Source organism: Ambystoma mexicanum, chromosome 3p, assembly GCF_040938575.1.
Source record: "Ambystoma mexicanum isolate Mex_15411 chromosome 3p, UKY_AmexF1_1, whole genome shotgun sequence".
Lineage (NCBI taxonomy): Eukaryota > Metazoa > Chordata > Amphibia > Caudata > Ambystomatidae > Ambystoma > Ambystoma mexicanum.
Genome location: NC_090925.1, coordinates 874141582 through 874162437, shown reverse-complemented (window position 1 = coordinate 874162437; position 20856 = coordinate 874141582). Strand labels below are relative to the sequence as shown.

At 42.8% G+C, this 20856-nt stretch overlaps 1 protein-coding gene across 1 annotated transcript in view; it reads right to left on the bottom strand.

Moving 5' to 3' along the window:
• LOC138581041 (sulfotransferase 1 family member D1-like) overlaps positions 1 to 20856 on the bottom strand; it is a 286939-nt gene that overhangs the window by 213218 nt on the left and 52865 nt on the right. The window contains exon 2 of the mRNA XM_069652069.1: positions 7012 to 7160. Within this exon, the coding sequence (XP_069508170.1) occupies positions 7012 to 7159 (148 nt within the window). The 5' untranslated portion in view covers position 7160. The remainder of the gene's footprint in view (positions 1 to 7011; positions 7161 to 20856) is intronic.

Below are 20856 nucleotides of genomic sequence, written 5' to 3'. Positions count from 1 at the left end.
TGAAACCCCTTCCCCTTCCTGCTTCCCCTCCCTCCTTTATCTTTCCCTTTGAATATCTCCCACCCCCCTCATACCTCCCCACACTCACCTTTTCCCCTTCCCTCTTCCTCCTCACCTCTCCCCTTCCCACCCAGTCCTACTCCACTACTCTCCCTATTCCCTTCAGTTAATTGCTCTTCTTACTGTTTTGTTGACTGATTCATATTGTAATTTGCTTCTACCGTTATTTTGTTTATGTTTCATGTATCAAGTTGTTCAATTGTGCAGCGCTTTGGTGTAAAGCGCTATATAAACAAATAAATACGAATACAAATACAACTGAATCATCTCTTTGGAATGTATCCAATTAGTATTGACTTTTTACACATAATTTATGTGTTGTAAATAGATGGGGACTTGGGGGAATAAATAAGGTGAGAGGCGTTTGAGGGGGCTGCGGGTGGTCTTTCCGCATATATTTTCAATACAATGTGCAGAAAATCATGACTTTTTTTAAGTTTTCAGATTGGCAGTAAAAAAAACAATCGATATTTTCACGTAGATATGGTTGGACAAGGGGACCTCTTATGTCTGGTCATCTTTTGGTATATCAATGGGCCTCTTTTGACCTGGCGTGGAACCTCCTATCACTTAGGGTTGAACAGGGGGTTCTCAGTCATATAGATCTCCAGTGGCCTTGCTGTGAAGCATCCTTACCTAAATCTGGACCACAGAGCTTTCTATGGTGTGGCCTACAGTACTGCAACCTGTGCTTCAGTGTCCTGTGATGCTGGGATGGACCTCATGTGTAGTGGGGAAGGACATACCTCTGGTTGGTGCAATCCATAACCTAGGCAAGATAGAGTGGGGCTCATGCGACCTTGAGCTGGACAGGATGATCTCTTGTGATAAGAGGCTTGATAGGGGGGCTTCCTATGGTATGGGGCTTAACCACATATGATCTAGTTTGAGTTTAGAAAGGTTCATCCATATGCATGCGCTTCAGAATATAAGATATATGGAGAGTCTATAGGTTTAGTTTATTTTAAACATAAACCAAAACTGATTTTGAGAACCACTTATACAGTTTTCAGTGATACTGTTAGTAGGTGACTTGCACAGGTTTACACACATTTTATATCAATATATATTGTTATTACTGACTTCTGTTTATGGCAATAAAACAGAGAGTGCTTGCCAACTGCATGGCAAACAGTTTTACCCGGTTCATGCATTGTCAATGCAGGTTAGTAATATATCGAACTGGATCAATAGTCTGGGTCATTCACGTTTATACATTCCTTTAATAACTTAAGATGGTTTCTAAACATAGAAATGCATTACTTTCAGCAGAAGGGTATAGGGGAAAAAGAAGAAGGATGGAGGAAGGGATGAGAAGGAAGAAAGAGAATAAATATTAAGTTGTGTGAAAATTGGCTATTCTTTTTGGCAAAGGCCAATGTGTACTGTAGCATGCATGCAGTGGCCTTTGGTCAATGCAGTTCTTGTTATTGTGGTCGCCAATCCAGTATTGGGGCGGTGAGGTGAAACATTGGTTATTTTCCAACGCTTGGTTTTTCCTAAATTGTTTTAGTAGGGGCTAGTGGGGTGAGGTGTTGTAGTGATTGGGTGTATCTATTTTGCGGTTGGCGGTGTTCCAAGTGATCTAAGAGCATTGCAGGAGGCATTACGAGAGGCAGTGGCATAGTTGCTGTATTAAGTAGCAGCTCCAGTCTTTGCTCGGTCGGCTATTAATCGGATTGTCCTTACGTTATTAGGCTGACATACTTACTGACTTCTGTTTATGGCAATAAAACAGAGAGTGCTTGCCAACTGCATGGCAAACAGTTTTACCCGGTTCATGCATTATCAATGCAGGTTAGTAATATATCGAACTGGATCAATAGTCTGGGTCATTCACGTTTATACATTCCTTTAATAACTTAAGATGGTTTCTAAACATAGAAATGCATTACTTTCAGCAGAAGGGTATAGGGGAAAAAGAAGAAGGATGGAGGAAGGGATGAGAAGGAAGAAAGAGAATAAATATTAAGTTGTGTGAAAATTGGCTATTCTTTTTGGCAAAGGCCAATGTGTACTGTAGCATGCATGCAGTGGCCTTTGGTCAATGCAGTTCTTGTTATTGTGGTCGCCAATCCAGTATTGGGGCGGTGAGGTGAAACATTGGTTATTTTCCAACGCTTGGTTTTTCCTAAATTGTTTTAGTAGGGGCTAGTGGGGTGAGGTGTTGTAGTGATTGGGTGTATCTATTTTGCGGTTGGCGGTGTTCCAAGTGATCTAAGAGCATTGCAGGAGGCATTACGAGAGGCAGTGGCATAGTTGCTGTATTAAGTAGCAGCTCCAGTCTTTGCTCGGTCGGCTATTAATCGGATTGTCCTTACGTTATTAGGCTGACATACTTACACATGGGGTCATGTGGATTTCTATAATGTTGGAGCATGTGTGTGCTACATGCGTTTCTTGTGTTGCGATCTAAATAGGAATAGAAATAACTGGGTAATTATCATCTAGTCATCTAGGGGTGGTCTAATTATGATTAGCCGTATTCTACTCACTTAGAGTAGTTCTGGAGGTCCATGTGGTTATAGTAGCTATTTATAGTAGCTATTATACATGCATAATTATACATTTTGCATGTATAATTAATACCACTTGAGAGCTGTCAACCACCTGTATGAGCACTATGGGATACACTCCTTATCTGAGTATTCTCAATCATAGATTTGACACTACTGATTTCAGATAATAAGACTAATGCTTCAGATGTCTTTATCCCAAAATACTGTATATATCAGCCGCTGTTCATTTGTGAAGTTGGTTGACTGTGAACATGATCAATGAGCATTTATACAACCGGATTGGCACCATTAGTCAGTATTGAGCTATATATTGACCACTAGTAAACTTATTGCTATCAGATATTCAAGCCGACACAGGCATATTCTATCTCCATCTACACTGTATTTCCTTTCAATTGTGTAGAAAGGGACTCCAGAGAGAGCAACACAGATAGAGTTATTGTGGTCACTATCCTTTTGTTAAACTTGTAGTTGTTCGATGGGCAACCCTTTAGAACGGATATACATGGGAGTACAAGCCCAGTGCTGTCTTCTACAGCACTCCAGTTTTCATGAATAAATGAGGAGGTTTATACATTAGACACGGGCCGCGATGCGTTTTGCATTCACGGGCGCGGATCCTTGTTTACATTGTGGCATCATCATGCAGAGGTGTGATGATGTCACAGATACGTTGCACATAAACACAGGCATTTTCGAGTGCTCGTGTGAACGCTGATCTTGAGGAGAGGTGCGGGAACACTGTTGGTACACAAGTGAGTGCAATCAAGGTGATTTGGTGTATTTTTAGACAGGTCTCCTCAGAAGCCCCTTTAACATTAAGTCTATTAGAGGGACCATTTAGGGCATACACTTATATATCCTTATTACTTTCACAGCTTTAACCCCAAATTCTGAATGGGGGTCACGTGATTGAGTGACTCTACACACATCCTTTATCCATCCATTTCCTGGTCAGTGGACATTTAGACCAGAGGTAAGCACTGTAAGTCTATAGAGATACTATGGGCAACTTGTAACACTACATGACTATCAACAGAGATCCCATATGCCCTTTCCCTATCTTTTGGTTTCTAGACTCTAAGAACTGATGATCCAAGTGAGATCCATAAAATGATGACTTCTAGTTTTAGCTCAGAAGATTAATACCCACACCATCACTAGACGTGAGGTTCTGTCTAAAACATTTCTGGAGTTTGCGTAACTATACTAGTCACATTTGTCAGCACAGTTTTTTCTGCACAGCTTAGATCCTAATCTAGTTGTATCAAACTTTTTTCTTTAGAGTGCTACATATCAGGGTGGATGACCGATTCTGATGAGTGTTGTTTCCCCGTATGAATTCACTACACAACGAGCATTAACTCGCTCTACAATCCAGTTGAATAATTTCTCTTGCTCATGGGTGATCACAGAGATTATATACTTTGGAAATAGATAGATTTTCAGTTTCAGTGATTGATAGGATGATTTTTTTTCTCTAAATGTGTTGTATTTACTTTGTAGAATAGGAAGACTGAAATGTTCGGGAATGATGAAATATTTTTTGCTCCTTATGTAGGTGGAATCCAAAAACACGTAGAGATCTGATTTATATATTGTATTATTAAAATAACTGTGTGTTTCTGAAATAATGTTCTACTTTGAGTGCTTGGTTACCACAATACTCACAGATTCGAATGAATTTTGACTGTATTTCATTACGGTGGTGTGCAGGGGATGCGTGGGTCCTTATCTTTGTGACTCTTACTTTTCTTCTTGCTGTGAACAGTAGTGTCAGTCTTTGGTACTGCATTTCAACCAAAGCCGATGTTTGGTCGTATTATGCTCTCTTGTAGGGCATAAACAACATTCAGTTTTGTACGGATTCCATGATGGAGAACACCAGTATATTAATATCCATTAGGATTGCGTTGTAAAAAATACTTGATACTATTATGTATGGCTAGTGCCACACTGGCTATTTTAACAGTATGTGGTTCTGTATGTATAAGACCTCAGGTGTTTGGAGAATCAGTAGGTTGGCTGAGTTGTGGGGTTACGGGTGCCAATTCAGTTGATGGTGGTAGTTCTGAGAAAACTGTAATTGCAAATTGCCCATAGTCTAGTCCTCGTGCTTCATATTAGTGGTATAAGTGTTTCCTGGATGCACTTAGGGGGATATTTTGGTGCTTAATTGGCTACATTCCTCACTGCTCATGCATGCCCGTGAAAGTTATCCCTTTCTTTTTTACTTTTTTTGTTTTTCTGGTTCTACTTTGATCTATTTTATACTAGTTTGAGTACCCGGCTTCGCCCGGGATATCCATTCTCAGATTTCTTTTCATATACCACCGAAAAGATGAACAAATATTGTTGTTTGCCAAAAAGGAAACATGTGATACATGTTAACTTCACTAATTAATTGAACACCAAAGTTCCATTTATCTCCAATTTAAATTCTCACATGAATATCATATTTGCTTACTCTGATTATATAGTGGTAAACAGTGGTTTTGTCCAAAATAACTGATAAAAAAATGACTGAATGCGTGATTTGTCCGAATTTCAGCGGCTCTAAAATTCTGAATGGCTGAAAAGTTCAACCAGATCATGCATTCGGTGCTGGTGGTTGCAGGGGTGTCCCCCGCACCCTCGCTCACTACATTGTGAGCAGTGGTTGTCTCTCGCAGCCATCCCTAGAAAAATAATAATAAAGGAGGGCTACAGGGGTGTCCCCCGCATCCTTGTTCACTATATTGTGAGCAGGGGTTGCGGGAGGGTCCTCTGCAGCCATTCCAGTAAAAAAAACGAGGGCAGCAGGGCTGCCCTCCGCACCCTCGCTTACTATATTTTGAGCGGGGGTTGCCGGGGTGTCCCCCGCAGCCATCCTGAAAAAAAAAGGAAAGGACCCTGTGGCGCCAGCTCCCGATCACGGAAGTGAAAGAGAACAGGCCTTGCAGCGACTGTGCGAGTCGGCAGCCGCAAGGTAAGTAGGGTTTTCGGTGGGTGTGTAGTGGGGGTATCGGTGGGGGTGTGGTGGGGTGTGGTTGGGGGCAGGGTATCAAGTTGGAAATGTTCAGGGGAGAAAAGACAGAAGGTTATTTCGGAAAAATAATCTTCAGTCTTTTCTCCGTTGAACATTTGGATCTCGGGCTTTCAACCCCAATCCGTGAAGAGTTAGGTAAGTAGCTGCGCTAGGAAATAAGACAATAAGTACAGTGCTTATTAGATATTTATTTTGGGTTCTAAATTAAATAGTAGGTGCTATGAACCAGTCCTGTTTAGAGCCCTGTTTTGTCACATATGTTTGTCTATGGTATTTTGGTCAGAGACCGTCAGAGTTCACAGACTTCCCTGTTCAATGCAGCGGATGCTGTTCTCTATGTGTTATTCATGGCACACAGATCCTCTTGTTCACTGCAGAATCTGCAAAAGGAACATGCTTACAATGGAGTCCAAAGTAAGTCTGTGAACTCTGATGGTCTGTTTGAGGGAAATATATATCTGTAGAATGACTGACTTTGTGACTGATGGTAGATTGTTTTATTTGTTTTCTCAGCTGCAGAGGGAAACACATGCGCCTCCCACAGATTTTCTATTTAGTTTATCATGCCACAAATCAAATTCACACTTTCTTCTTTTTACAGCAATCCATTTGCCACCTGCAGCAATATAATCTTAAATATGTGTGATTAATAATAGCCTGCAATTTCTTCTATGAACTCTATGGTAGCGGATCCGTTGCCCGGTACTTGTTTAATTTATTTGATCCTGGAGATGGGTTCCTATATGTTTAATATATATTTTTGTATATTTTAGAGTATGGTAGGCAGGAGACGCAGGCCAAATGGATTTTATTTAACAAACAAGTGCATGTGGCAGTGTAAGGGCCTCATTACGAGTCAGGCGTTAAGGGGTTAACGGCGCCGTAAACGGCACCGACCCTTAACGCCTGATTCCGAGGTCCCTTAGCGCCATGGTGAGTTTAACGCCTGCTTTTTGCATGTCGCTAAGGGATCATGGTGCTAATTACGCCACCGTAATTTACGGTGGCGTAATTAGCGCCTTCCTCACTCCCATTATGCCCTATGGGGCAAAAATGGGAATGGGGAAGGGTAAAATGGGAAATGGGGATTTACCGCCCCACTCACCTTGGAATGGGGCGGTAAATCCGCCATCCACCATGGTGTAAACGCAGTTTACGCCATGGTGGTAAGGGTACGACCCAGGCGGTAACTTACCGCCTGGGTCGTAATGAGGCCCTAACTCTTGGTTCATCTCAGTTGGAAAAAAATGATTTAAGCAGCTTATAGCAATGATTTGCAAAGGGAAAGCCTATACCTAGAAACATACATCCAAGATCTATCTGCAGTTGGGTAAAGGGGGCGCGGCTCTAGAGAATGAGCTCTCACAATTTAAGGATCAATGGGATAAGATGCATCATACTTACCAGACTTTGGGTAGGTGACGATGAGTAGATCATCTGCTCTAGCCTTGAACGCTTCCACGATCTCCCAGTTGTCAGCATAATACTTGACGAAGGGAATTCCACGTAGCCACGTTGCCTCTGGATGTGGAACGAATCGAGCTGTGCCCATCCTGAAACATGAAGGGATAACACAATGAAAGCTCTTAACAAAGGCACAGATGCATGTCGGAAATGCACTCCTAGCATTGGAGAGAGAAGAGTAAGCACCCCAGGAGGTAAGTGATGGAAAGTGAGCGACTGAAGAGATCCATGGTGGTGTCACCAGGCACAACCACAAACAAGACTTTGAAGCAAATACTGAGAAATGATGCTCTTCATCCTAGTTATTAGCCTGGTTAAGTAAAGGAATGGAGTGAATTTGAATAAAGAAGACGGCCTCATTACAAATCTGCCGGTCCGGAAATAAGGGTGCCGGTAGCAATGTACCTGCACCCTTTGCGGACCAGAAAACTACAAGTCTGCTTTCTGGGGCCTTTACAGCCGGCAGGTCAGATCTGCTGGGCGGGCGCAACAGCTCAGTGAAAGCAGAGTTTTCACAGAAGCAGTGGCACTGTTAGCAACGGTGCCAGTGCTTCTGAGTCCCCATTCCCAGTATCGGACTCCACGGGAATGGGGACTAACATTTTCCACCTTCTGACTTCCCGGGCCACTGGGACTTGTAATGTCCCAGTGGCACCGGGAAGTCAAGTGGCGGAAACGGTGTTGCAGGGTTACCACCAACCTCATAATGAGGCCACATGTGTTAGCAACAATGTCCACTGACACCTGCTACTATATTATTATAATACCAAACAGTCTGCTAAAAGTAAATTTTTCTCAGCAGCCATAGAACAGCACTTACAAACGAACCTTTGCTAACTTACAATGGTATATATGGACAGCATGTACCTGGCAACCTAAAGAAGCTTGCACCCGAAGGATAGCTCAGTAGTATACACAGAAACTAAGATATGACCAAAAAACATACTTTTTTTCAAATGCGAAGCTGAAAAACCTAACACTTGCGAATTGGATTTTTTTGATTGACAGTTGTACAGTAGTCAAAGGAAAGCCCGAGCGCTAGCGAAAACAGACAGGCCGGGAATTCCCACGCCGAATAACGGAAATAGTCAAGGGAAATGGCAAAGGCCTGTTTTAATAACAATCCGTATAAAACAGGGAAAGCAAAAAGCATGCAGGTCACCAAGCTCTCTCAGAATTCTAAAATACAAAACAATGGGTTATAAACCAAAAATCCTCATACTGACGTTCCATTGCAATCTTGGTTACAAAAACCTATGGGTCAGGAGGATTGGTTAGGGGAATTGTCTACATATCGGATGCATAGGTGTTAGTCTTTTCATTGGTCATTACTATCTGATGGCCCCACCCCGCACCACCCCTCAGTTGATACAAGTAAAAAAGACAGCATCTTAGCAACAAGTAATTGGCCAATGCAACAATTATATGGCGGCATCATTTTGGGAGCTGTGATTGGTTGCCTTTGGTTTACCAACCTTGGACATTTGGCAGGTCATCAGCACATGAGCACAAATATTGGTAGGAGGAGTAATATCAAGGAACGGCAGCTTGTAACTGAATAAGAAACCAACCTTGATTTCCTAGGTCACATGCCAGGGTATCTAGCTTTGTAGTTGACCTTGTCTAGCGTCTCTTGCTCTGGGAAACTGTAGGTAGTGAAAGCAGGTGCCCACCAGTGTGTGGAGTTAATAAATGGACGCTGTTCATCAATTATAAATCACATGTGAGGAGACCACATTTTGAATTATTCTTTTATCAGGATTTTAGCTCATATTAATTTGGGTGCTATTGCCCTCTTTGACTGCTGGAGACTTGGTCGAGCTATTCCTCATGCGGTAATAATCTTCTAATTAATGGGCACCTGCCTTGCAGAGGTTTCATGTTCTCTACTTAATCTAAGAGAAATATGCTTAGCGCTTGGGAATTATTATCTTCTGATCTTCTTTGGAGCCATCCAAACTTCCCTTTTTTGTAGTAACCTTGGAGGGGGCTGTGCAGCCACTGTCTGGCCTGCACAGGTCTGTATTTTAGATCATTTCAGCAACTCGAATCTCCCTGCAGCTTTGATGCTTTTTCTAGGTTTCCCATTCACTCTAACGTGGCTTCGCTGTCCATTTAATCCAAAATGGCAACTTGTTATTGTTGTGTTTCTACATTTAGCAAGCTTTGTATTTATTTTGTTCATCTTGCTATTCAGCGTATACATTGATTATGTTATGTTACTCATCTCTCATGTCTTATGGTGTAGGTAACATTATTCAAGTCTAAGTGCAAGTTTGACCTAGTGTCTGCGTTTCTTCATGCTGAGTGCACATCTTCATGTTTAGTGCTTCTACGTGTGACAGTTTGGGAGTGACGTCACTTGCTCTCGTCATCTTCGGTTACAGCATGTTCATATCTTCTTGACCTTGCCGATTCATCTCTTCTTCGATTGTTCCAGGATAAGGTCAGTAGGGTTGCTTTAGTGAATAGCATCTCTCGCACTTACGGTAAAGCAGCGGGGAAGGGGCAGACATCATAAATGGCATACTGCTTTCGTTTCTACGATATAAAGGTGGGGGAAGGGCCGACACCATGCATGATGCATTCATTTTCCTCTCAGCACAGTAAAACCTACTGTCAGGATTCTAGCTCACTACATATTGAAAGCTGGATTAATCAAATTATAAAACCTTATACTGCCAAAGATGGACATAGTGATATATAGGGGACTGAAGTAATGGCTAAACTTGAATTTAATTTTGAACACTGTTTCCCTATTTTGGCTCCCTATCTTTGGGTGATCAGATGAAAAGGGGCATTTGCTGAATGCTTTTCTATCTGTTCAGAACTGCAACAGACGGCCTTTGTTGCCTTAAATGAAATTCTAACAACTTACCCCAATGCATGAAATAAGTGCCCTTCAAGGGGAGCTGCTTGCGGGGGAGGGTGGGCCGAAGAAAGGCAATCAAAAGGAGACTCTTTGACATGGAGAAGGCAGAGTTTGGGGGGTTAGGTGTCGCTAGTGAACCGGTGACACAAACATGAAAAATCCTGCCCTTTTGTTTTTACTAGTTGCATCTCATCCTCTACCTCACGGTACTTACTGTAGACCTAGACATCTAGATATGACAATAATAAGAGAAGACACTTTCTGAAATGGGATACTGACTGGTTTCTAGCCAAGGGCTTCAAATTAATGATATGCCCTGCCTGGAGTCAGCTACTTAAGGAGCGATTTCCCATCATTCTGGGAAATACGTGTTGGAGCTTCTGGCAGTTCACAATCACTTCCATAGGGTGAGTATAGGTTTGAAGAAGGGGGTAAAGGATAATTTACTCAGCTGCTGCTGGTAAGTATTGAGGCTCCCTGCTGGAAGATGGACAATTTGACCGTAGCTGACAAATCTGTGCCCAGAAATTCCTTCATAAGAGATTTGCAAGTGGGTTTGGCAACCTTCCCTGCCTTGGGAAGAGTCGAAGAGAACCACGATTCTTTTAGCGACCCTGCTTCGAAACCTGCAGGGTTCGGAAACCTGATGGCATTTGCTGTGGCTTGGCATCGCAGCCTTTCTTTCAAGAAGAATTCAAGCCTGTATTGAGACAGCGGGCACCACTCAGACCATTGAGTAAGCTACCTGATGGTTCTAAGACCTAATCCACTCAGCACATCAAGACACCAGTACTGAAACTTCCATTTACGCTGCCAAAAGAAGCGCCAACACGCCTGCTTTTGTCGTTGCGGCAGTCTTACGATACTAGGGTAGTGAACCTGTGAACTAGTTGCCCTTTCTGAGGTGTTTCTAGGTTTCTTGATTCCTAGCCCTTAACTTGGGCCTACTGAATGTGCTGGGACTTTTTTGCTACTTTCCTGCATTGATTGTATTATGATACCCAGCGTGTAGAGTTTGTCTCAAGCCTCCTTCATCTCTAGGCTTAGCCTTTCCGGGGGGTTTATAGTGTTTGCATTAGTCATATGTGTTTAAGGAACGGGTATATTTTTATAAAAACCTTGTTTGCTCATTGCTTTTATTTTAGTGCTTACACTACTTTTGTTGTTTGGTGGCTTCCACTGCTGACTCATATTTCTGAAGTTTATAGTCTGCCCTCGGGCCATGCTACCAACATAGAGGCAAAGGAGCTGTGTGTAACAATGTCATATTGTCATCAACACACCTGAGCCAGCAGGTAAGTTATATGGGTTTATTAGTCATGTAGTACAGCAGGAAACACCGGCACATCCTTGCCAGCCAGCTCTCCATCTCCAACTGCCCCCCATGGAACACACATTCAGATGACAACACTCTAAGCACAGTGACCTCACCACATTCCACTGACATCACCACTGCAGGGAAGACACAGGAGGGAAGACACTCATTATAACACTGTGCTATTCACTTTCCATCTTTTTTACCTTTATGATGGAAACCCATTGATGACAACACCCAAACCTGCACTACAATATTGGGCCTCATTACGAGTCCAGCGGTAGCCGTGCCGATAAAACCGGCAGGCTGTTGCTGGACCCATATTGATTTACCGGCACCGGACTTTGCCGGATTAAACGGGGCATTACAGCCCCGGTGGTCCGGTAAATCCAGCGCCGGCAATTCTGTTAATCCCCATTCCCATAGGACTCCACGGGAATGGGGACCATCGAAGCAAAGCCATAGTTAATCCCTGCGCCGGTGCTTCTGTGAAACTCTGCTGGCGGGTGCCGTTCTGCTCGCTAGGGTCAGACCTCACGGGCGAAACAGCACCCGCCAGCAAACTCGTGGTTTGGCGGTCCGGAAACAACGGTGCCGGTAATCTTACCGGCACGTTGTTTCCGGACCACCAAATTTGTAATGAGGCTCAATGTGTTGCATGTTTGGGCACTGTGCATAGACATATTTTCACGTCCTTGTACTTCTCTACAGATTTCGTCAAAGGATGATTTGCAGATATCCATGAACAGTAACTACATATCAACTCTTATCATGTTGAACGGCTCCATGTGATGTTATCGAAATTAATTTCAACAAATGAAATATTACCAAAGAAAATATATCGATTTGTTTTTTAAATCGGGGGGCGGGGGGTCACACCCCAAACCCTCCATTTCTCCATGCCTGTAACCCCACCTTGAAACCCCCCCCCACACCGTTTAACCCTTTACCCCAAACCCTACATATTTATTTTTCGTTATTTTTTTTCGGTAAGATTTCATTCGTTATTTCCATTTCAGTAACATCACTGGATACCATGTTGAAGCTGTCAGCGCCCCATGAAAGTGAAGATTATGAGAGTTTGTTAGTCCATCTCCAGGACCTGGCAGGAATTAGGGGAGATGATCTTTAATGCATGGGCTCATTCCTGAGGGGAGGAAACCAGACCTGAGCATGGGCTTCTATATCTCGCCTCTGGACCCTTACATGCTCCCTTGGGCATTGTATTTCATTCCTCAGCTGCTCAGTATATGTCAGACTGCGATATCTTCTGCAGGCCAGAACTGCTGTGTCATGGCTATGCAGATAACATGAAGAGCAATTTCTTGATCCACAATAAGCCTGAGACAGCTCTAGAATCATTGAAGAACTGTCTGGAAAGAGTGGAAACAATTGCTGGTGATGCATAGATTGACACCATATCCAAGCACGACGGGAAGATTGATAGTGGTTTCTAAACGATGTCTGCAGTCAGGGCAGGGAGCTGCCACCAATTCATGGGGTTTCATCTCTACCTGTTGCCCAAGTGCACCACCTTGGCACACTCTCTACTGTAGCCTTAACATGCAAGCACACGCTATCACAGTGTCGGGGTAATTCGATCGCAGGACTGTTAGAGGTCTGCTTTCCCGCTTCTCATCTACCAACCTGCAATGACCGATCCATGTACTTGACTAGGTAAACGCACACTCTCTGCACAGCTCCCTGTGTGTCTAATATGGAAGCTGTGTCTCACATATATCGCTGCTGCTTGAATGCCATAGCATGTCTAAGGCGGTGGGTACATCATACCCACTTTACGCGATCCGGACTGGCCCAGATTTGTTTTTATCCCGCGTGGAATACTCATTAGTCTTTTTGAACTTCAAACCTCTGCAGGAATATGGACCACACTTTCTGCAGTCTCGAGTGCATCACCAACCTTGTTGCCACACTAAGAAGCACACTGACGTTGTCCCAGTTTCATGCTAGGTCTAAGACCTATTTTCAGTTTGAGCTAGTAGGTGGTGCTTGCACCCCCTATAAGCCGAAACTATTGAATTAGAGTACAGTTAGGGTGAAATGGCATATGAGGAGAGACACACAGTTTGTAGATGCTGTTTGGGTATTTGCCCACCCATTGACTACACAAAGCCATGCTAATCCCTATGGTCAATCCCACCCAGTTCCTGACCATATCTGCCCAAAACACCTCCTCATCTTTGAGTTTGCTTTAGCCAGGGGAGTTGCTGGGTCTGGAAAAGACCCGGGGCTGAGCTTATGTCGGAACTGTTGGGACTGGGGGCTAGCTAGTCTTTTGGCTGTAGCTCCTGAGATTCTATCCGGGGCTACAACCAAAAGATCAGGGGCTATAGCCCCCTTAGCCACCCCCTAGCAACGCCCCTGGCTTTAGCCAAGCCTTAGCATCAAGGTTTGCAATCAAAGTGCCTACCAGTATTTTTTTCAAAGCAGTGTTCTGAGAGTCAATGGCTTAATTGGAGCTGTAAACACTGCTACATTGGCAAAGCCAACTGATTTTGCTTGTGTATAGGTATTAGGCAATTGTCAGGCACTTCTATTAGATGCTCAGGCACTCGCAGCATTTTGCACCTGCTACCATCAATGACCAGCTAATACCACTATGGCAGTGCATGGCAAGTGCCTTTCCCATGTCGACACAAAAACCAAACTGTTGCCATTGCCAGTGCTTGTTTTCCATTTGTCTTGTCCCTCTTGATGATTATTTGACCCATTTTATAACATTGTAGTTGAGATGTCTGCACCCTTGAAATGGGGGTATTGCGACATTCAAATATATGCACGTTAAACTTCACATTAAAGGGATTTGAAGTAAAGAAAATGTATATTTGTTTTAATCCATAAATGTCAAAGGCTAATACGAGCTGAGGGCGGCTAAATGAATGCTGTATATTGAGTTGATGCTCCAAGTGCTGCAATAGGTAGGGGCATGGGCAGACCTAGTGTGCCTGGTTGTCTTTTTCTGTGATCAAGGTCTTTCTTGAGCTTATGTCAGAAGAGAAGCATCTGACCATTTATGAGTGGATGTCTTCAAGGAAAGACCTGAAAAGGAGCAACTAGAGTCCTATGTGCAACCAGTTGTGTATTTGCATATATAACCACTCTACAACTTCTGTTGTATCAGTGCTCAAGGTAATAGCATCAATGTGTGCAATGTTTCTAAAACACAGAAAGTTAAATGCACCATTAACATTAATATTGGTTGTATGTGGATGAAAAAATGTCTCTTACTCATGATCATCGGATCCCACATATTTATACTTTGTAAAATAATGTGTATGCCTGTATCACTGTGTTGAGGGGGTCTCAACCCCCCCCCCCCCCAGCAAACCCCAAAGATGATGGATGCCACCCACTGAAGCAGCACCACAGACCATAACCGGATGACATCACCAATGTATTCATGAAGAGGCAACATGGCTGAACACACTCGCAGAGACATTAGCAAGCTGCAAAAGAACACACATGAACTGGTTGCTGACACCAAAAAGCAATTACCATGAACAGCCATGAAAGCAAAATGGAAGCCATAGCTGCATTGAAATGAATTGGGAAAGCTTAAAACACAGGGTGAGACCTGACACACTCATTTTCCTGAGAAATGCAAAGCAGAACTGGCAGAGCAGTCATCATGTCTAGCCTTGCCAAGGATGCTGGGGGAGAGTTTTTGAGTCAGCAGAAAAGATACAGCACCTACAAGGACAGAAGGCTGAAATCCCTTGGAAATGCAGACAGAGAAAATTACTTTTACAGTCCCTGAACACATGACCTGGAGCTGGGAAACAAGGCCCATTCATCTGAGGCAGACTTATAATGTTGTTCCCATCAAACTGAAAACAGAGGATAGAAAAATTGGCCCTACTCTGGGCTTGAGAAGATGGAAGTGGTAACATTAATGGGACACATGCAGTGCTCTGAGATCACCTTCCCCAGGCATCATTTTTTTGCTCAAATGCTGGTAAATTTCCTAAACTGACAAGGCTTGCACTGACCTCCTGGAGGTGATGCCGGGTGGAGCTACCAGATCTGGCCAGACCAATGAGATTGTTTGTCTCCTATAGACTGTAATTATGCTTATACTGTTCACCCAATCCCATTTCGCCTAGAGCGAGGAATGTATCTTTTGGTTGTGAGGTCACAGTAGTTTAAAACCTCACTGCACACCTGTAATGAGCTGGGAGTGCATTTGGAGCTGTAGAATCTGTGTGTGTATCGCTGCTTCGATTAATAAGGCAGAAACTTGTCACATTTATGGACTCCTTCGTTTCTTGAGCATGGGGGATTTCCCTCGAGCCAACCCATGTTTTTTTTAATTCCACTTCAAGTGAGGCATTGGCTAATGTGTATTTTACTTGTGTGGCAGGAACCGTAGGATGACAAGGAAACCAAAACATAGTTTTTAGTTTCGGCTGATTGGAGTCATAAAACGACATCTAGTGTGGACAAACTATTTCCAGGATAGTACATGCAGATAGGAGGAGGGACACAGTGAGAGTGCTGTTTGAGTATAGACAATAGGGCGAACATGTTGTACAGGAGGCTGTCATAACTTCACTCAGTGTGAGCTTCTCTAGCGTGAAGCATCTAACTCAAAACGTTATTCAGAAAACTTAATCAACCATTTGTCAACCATATCATCACATAATTAACACAATCTCATGTATAGAGACAAGTGTTATTTTTTTTAAGCTATTTTGTTTTCATTTGGCTTAATACTGAGACACAATCTTCGGGGACATTACGTTTAACCTTTGCATAGCTTCAACATTTACAACCTGTCCCAATCACACAGATACAACTTCATTGTGGAATAACCGGTGAGGATTACAGGTGCCACAGAAAAAGATGCTGAGTAAAGTTGTGCAAAATGTATGGCATCCCTCAGCATTGAAGTGCTTGTAATTTGGCAGGCAGTGGTGCCCTGAGAGTTACTGTAAACACTCTTTGAGGTACCAAATTGGATTGTGTAAGATCAGCAGAGAGACTGTGTACACTAGTACCAGAAGCAAGGAGACATTATGAGAACCTACTGGCTCAATTTAACAAAGTGTCATTGGTATGCCTAGCTGTTACGTGTCCCCATGTTGTTGGTGGAACCTTGAACCCATCCTTGCTTTTCACAGTGCATGCTGAGTTTTGACGTTTTTTCATTAGATACATAAGGTTATGTGCACTTTGAGGCGTAAGGCGAGTAGTGCTTTATAAAAACAAATAAATAAATAAATTCCCTGTATGTAGGCTGAAAAGCCAGGACCGGCTCAAAGTGGCGCGCATGGTATGGGGGAATTTGGAAGCTTTGGGTACGATTTGCAGATTCATAAGTATTGTTGACAGCTTAGGCACTGTATATTTTCCTAAAGTAAATTATGTCTTTGTATTTTGTATTTATTGAGCGCTTTCGCCAAAGCCCTGAACGTGATAAAAGAATGATACAATATTAGGATCTAAATTACATATTAATCAAATCAAGAAGAGCATATCACTTATCAAGAAGAAATATCACTTATTAATCGAAAGAGAGGAAAGAAGTTGAGAATTAGGTTGGTTTGGAAAATACAAAGTGAAGATGAAGAGCAGAAATAACCAGGGAGAGCATTCCAGGGCTTTGGAACGAGAAGAGAAAAAGAGCGAAAACGGTATGAAGCACTTGTGGGTCGGGGAACAGTAAGTAGGATCTGATTTGGAGAGTGAACCGAGTGAGAGGGTAAATATAGAGAAATAATGGTGGAGAGTTTGGGTAGAGCAAGACCATAGATGCAGTTGTAGATGATAGAAGATAAATGGAAAATAAAGGGGGAGTGATAGAGGTGCGTGGGGATAATGGGAATAAGAGATGGATGGATATCTGAGTTCTAGTCAGGCCTACCTTACTCACTAGGGTGGTGCACATGGTGGGGGGTGTATTTCTGGTAGGAGGTTGTAATTCTCTGGTGATCTAGTCACAGGTTGGTAGGCCTTAACTGGTTCTATTCAGAGACAGGAGTGTGTCGCAAGCCAAGATAGTCGTGAGACTACTGATTGTTTATTGGCTGATTTTGGAACCTGGGTATTCTGCCAGATTTCTAAACTGCCTTTCATTAAGTTTGTCATGGAGGAAGGTCCAGTTTGATGAGGTTCCAGTAAATTACAGGCCAAGACTGTGAGGAAGCTTGAGAAACCAACTGCAGGAACAAGGAGATTTGATAACAGGGTTTGGCGTCTACATGGGATATTGGTGAAAAGACGGCAGGAGCGCAGCATAAGTACATTTGGAAAGTGCTTGTAACAGACTCAGTAGCTTGAAAAGAGCTGCTATTTTCAAAGACTATATTTCACTTCATATATAATTCATGAACAAAGGAACGTTTGTGTTTTTCTTTTCTTACTGCGCATGCGCCTGGGGAGAGTGTCTCTCCACAAGGAGTTGCACAGTGCTTGTGATTAGAAAATGGAATGACTCCCATGCATGCATGTCAAAAGGGAGTAAGCGTCCCTGCTCTCCTTCCCGAGTTAAATGTTAAATTACAGCGAGTTACATTTGAAGCCAAAGGTGGAAGTAGTGTCTAGCTGTCAGTAATCTACGTATCTGAAAATGAACTCTTGTAATGGAAGAGGATGCAAATTCAGATTCTGTTTAATTGACTCAAAGGAGCAATAGTCCTATATAGGTAGTTAGGGTAAGTTAGTTGGTACTTTAGTTCAAGAAAATATGTTCAGAGCAACAAGTCCAACTGGTCAGTCATCTGAATAGGAAATGCAGATTGAGAAGAAAAGGTATTCTTAAAGAAAGTCATAAATTCAATTCAAGTCTACAAGTTCAGTAGAGATCAAATTTGGGTATGCTCTCATCTAGGCATTCTGGAGAGGAGAACAGGTAACCAAGCACACAAAGGGAGGTTGGGGGAGTTTGTGTAGGATGTAAATCTGAACCTGTCATTTTCTCATCCCTGCAGATTTCCATGCAGCAGTGAATTTAGGATGTCTGTTGTTTTTTGTTTTATCCACTTCCCCTTTCCCCTGTGTGTGTCAGGTTTAGCTGTTCTGGGGGGTTCCGCATCTCCTGCGGATCAAGCCTACTGGAACGGACAGTCATAAACAGAACAAGGAGAGGTATGACGGAAAGCAAGAAGGTCAAGGAGCAATAGTCAATCGGAGAAAAAATTAAAGAAGTGATGAGAAGCATAGTGGCATGGAAAGATTAGAAAAGGTGTGCACAACGAATATTGAAAAGGAAGAAACAGCAAGAGTGAGCCGTGTTAGATATGTACAGAGAGGGAGAGGGAGGTGTCAAAAGCCACACCTAAGGTACGGGAGAGGTGGAGAAATTAAGAGTTAAAAGAGGAAAAGAGACAGATGGGGTTTTGGGGGTATTGTGTTAGCATAGAAGAATATAATCTCTGTTTTTAGAGGGGTTCAAGTGCAAGAAGTGGAAAGACATCCCAAGTTGAATGGCAGAGAGGCATTTGGAGATGGTGGAATGAAGACAATAAGAAAAAGAAAAGGAAAATAATATTTGAGTATCATAGGCATAGAAATGATCGGATAGGTCATAGGAAGATATAAGAGCAGAGAGAGGACTAGTATAGAGGGAAAAAGCAAGGTGGCAAGAACAAACTCTTGAGGGACATCATAAAGGAGTGTACCTGAGGAGTAGGTTTGTCCGGACAAGGAAACAGAGTAGTAACAGTTAGAATAATAGGAACGGAACCACTCAAGCACAGAACCAGATAGCCCAAGAGAGGAAAGTGAGGAAAGGAGAGAGTGATTAAAGTGTAAAAAGCCAAAGAAAGATCAGGAACAATAAAAACAGAGGAGAGCTTTGAGTGACATGTAGATTGGATGGCACTGGAGACATGAAGAGGAGCAGTCTTCACAGAGTGAGAGCAACGAAAACCAGATAGAAGGGAAGGAAAAAGAGAATGAAGATTTAAATAAGAGTAGACCTGAGAATAGAGAGTGTATTCAAGCCATTTGGAAAGAAAGGCTAGAAGGGGGATGGGAAGGAGGAACTAGAAAGAGAAATATTGAGAAGGGAAGTAAGGTGGGAGACGACCAAAGGATAAACTAAGCAGATCAGTGAAGATGCAAGAGACTTGAGTGGTGAAGAAGTGGTATGAGCACTTTTGAGAAGGGCATCTGTTTGATGGTCTGTAAGTGGGGAAATGGAATGAGGGAGAGGAGTAATGGAGGTAAAGAGAGGGGAGTGGTGGGAGAGAAGAAAGAGAGGAGCAAGGTGACTTTAGAGGTAAAGTAGTCTGAGAAATCAGAAGAGGGGGAGAGGGGAGAGAGAGTGTAATCTGGAGTGCGGGGAGAGAGAATGTGTTGTTGGAGTTGGAAAAGACAAAGGGGTGAGAAAGAGCAGCGTAAGAGTAGATAACTATTGCTTTTTAGCAGTCAGCAGAGAAAAATCATAGGGTTAGTGAAGTGAGAAGAGGACTCAGAAAATGAGTGAGACTTTGTCCATCGTAATTCAGCTCTGCAAAGAGTAGTACAAAGGGTGGAAAGAGCAGGAGTAACCCAAGGTTGAGGGGGTTGACATTAGGCAGACAATGGACCAGATGGAAAAATAGAGCCAAGATTAGAGAGAACAGAAGTGTGAAGAGAAGTAGTGGCATCATCAGCAGAGAGAAAGGAGGAAGTAGCAAGAGAAGGAAGAGAAGAATAGAGCATAGAAACGAAGACGGACCAAATGAGTATAGGCTGCAGCAAGTGAAGATAAGTGGAGTTGGCAAAGGAGAGGAGCATGGTGGAAGAGATGAGAGAAAGAGAGAGGAGGAGATGATCAGAAAAGTGAATAGGGTAAACAGTAATGGTATTAATGTGCGAAGGAAGAGAAGAAACGTTGCGTACGAAATGAGAAGCAGAAATGTGAGATAGAGGAGATGGGATTTGGGTTTAATGAAATTATTCTATAAGAGAAAGCAAAGGGGATGTAGAGTGAGCCAGGATGATTTATTATCAATAACAAATCACTCGTTGCTCTATTATTTTCTGAGCTTGCGCTTCAGAGAGATGTTTTTCCTTTACACAGCTTTCCCATTTATCTGCACGATATATATGTTGATCATAATCTAGGCATGTCTCCTTAAGTAGTGTCTCCTCCATTTGGCTTTTGTAAAGATTTCGATCTTAAACTGTCCCAAAACATTATTTCTGTTAGTCAAGGGCACCTGGACTATTGTCCCCAAGTGCTCAGATGCTCCGCGAAACAACCAACTGGGCTGTTCAGAAAAGTTGAGCAGCTTCACGTTTATTAACATAGCTAGAAGCATGAGCGTATTTCTAGAATGTATCTTTGCCAACCCACATTTTGGGCACTGGAACACACCCAACGCCCAATATCGCATGGGTTTATTTTCATGTTACAAATCAAATCCTGTTTGAATCCCATTACTTAATAAAAAATAACCTTACTATTGTCATTTACTCAATTAACACCCATTTTTAAGGGGTTTGATTACACCAATTCAGACTCAATAGTTACACCCTACCCTGTTAAGAAGTCCCCTGATGGCACAAGTTCAATGTACTTACATTACTCATTTATGATTGCATCCTAGCACAGTCCAGCAGCCCTGAAGCTCATGCCAGCAGCCCATAC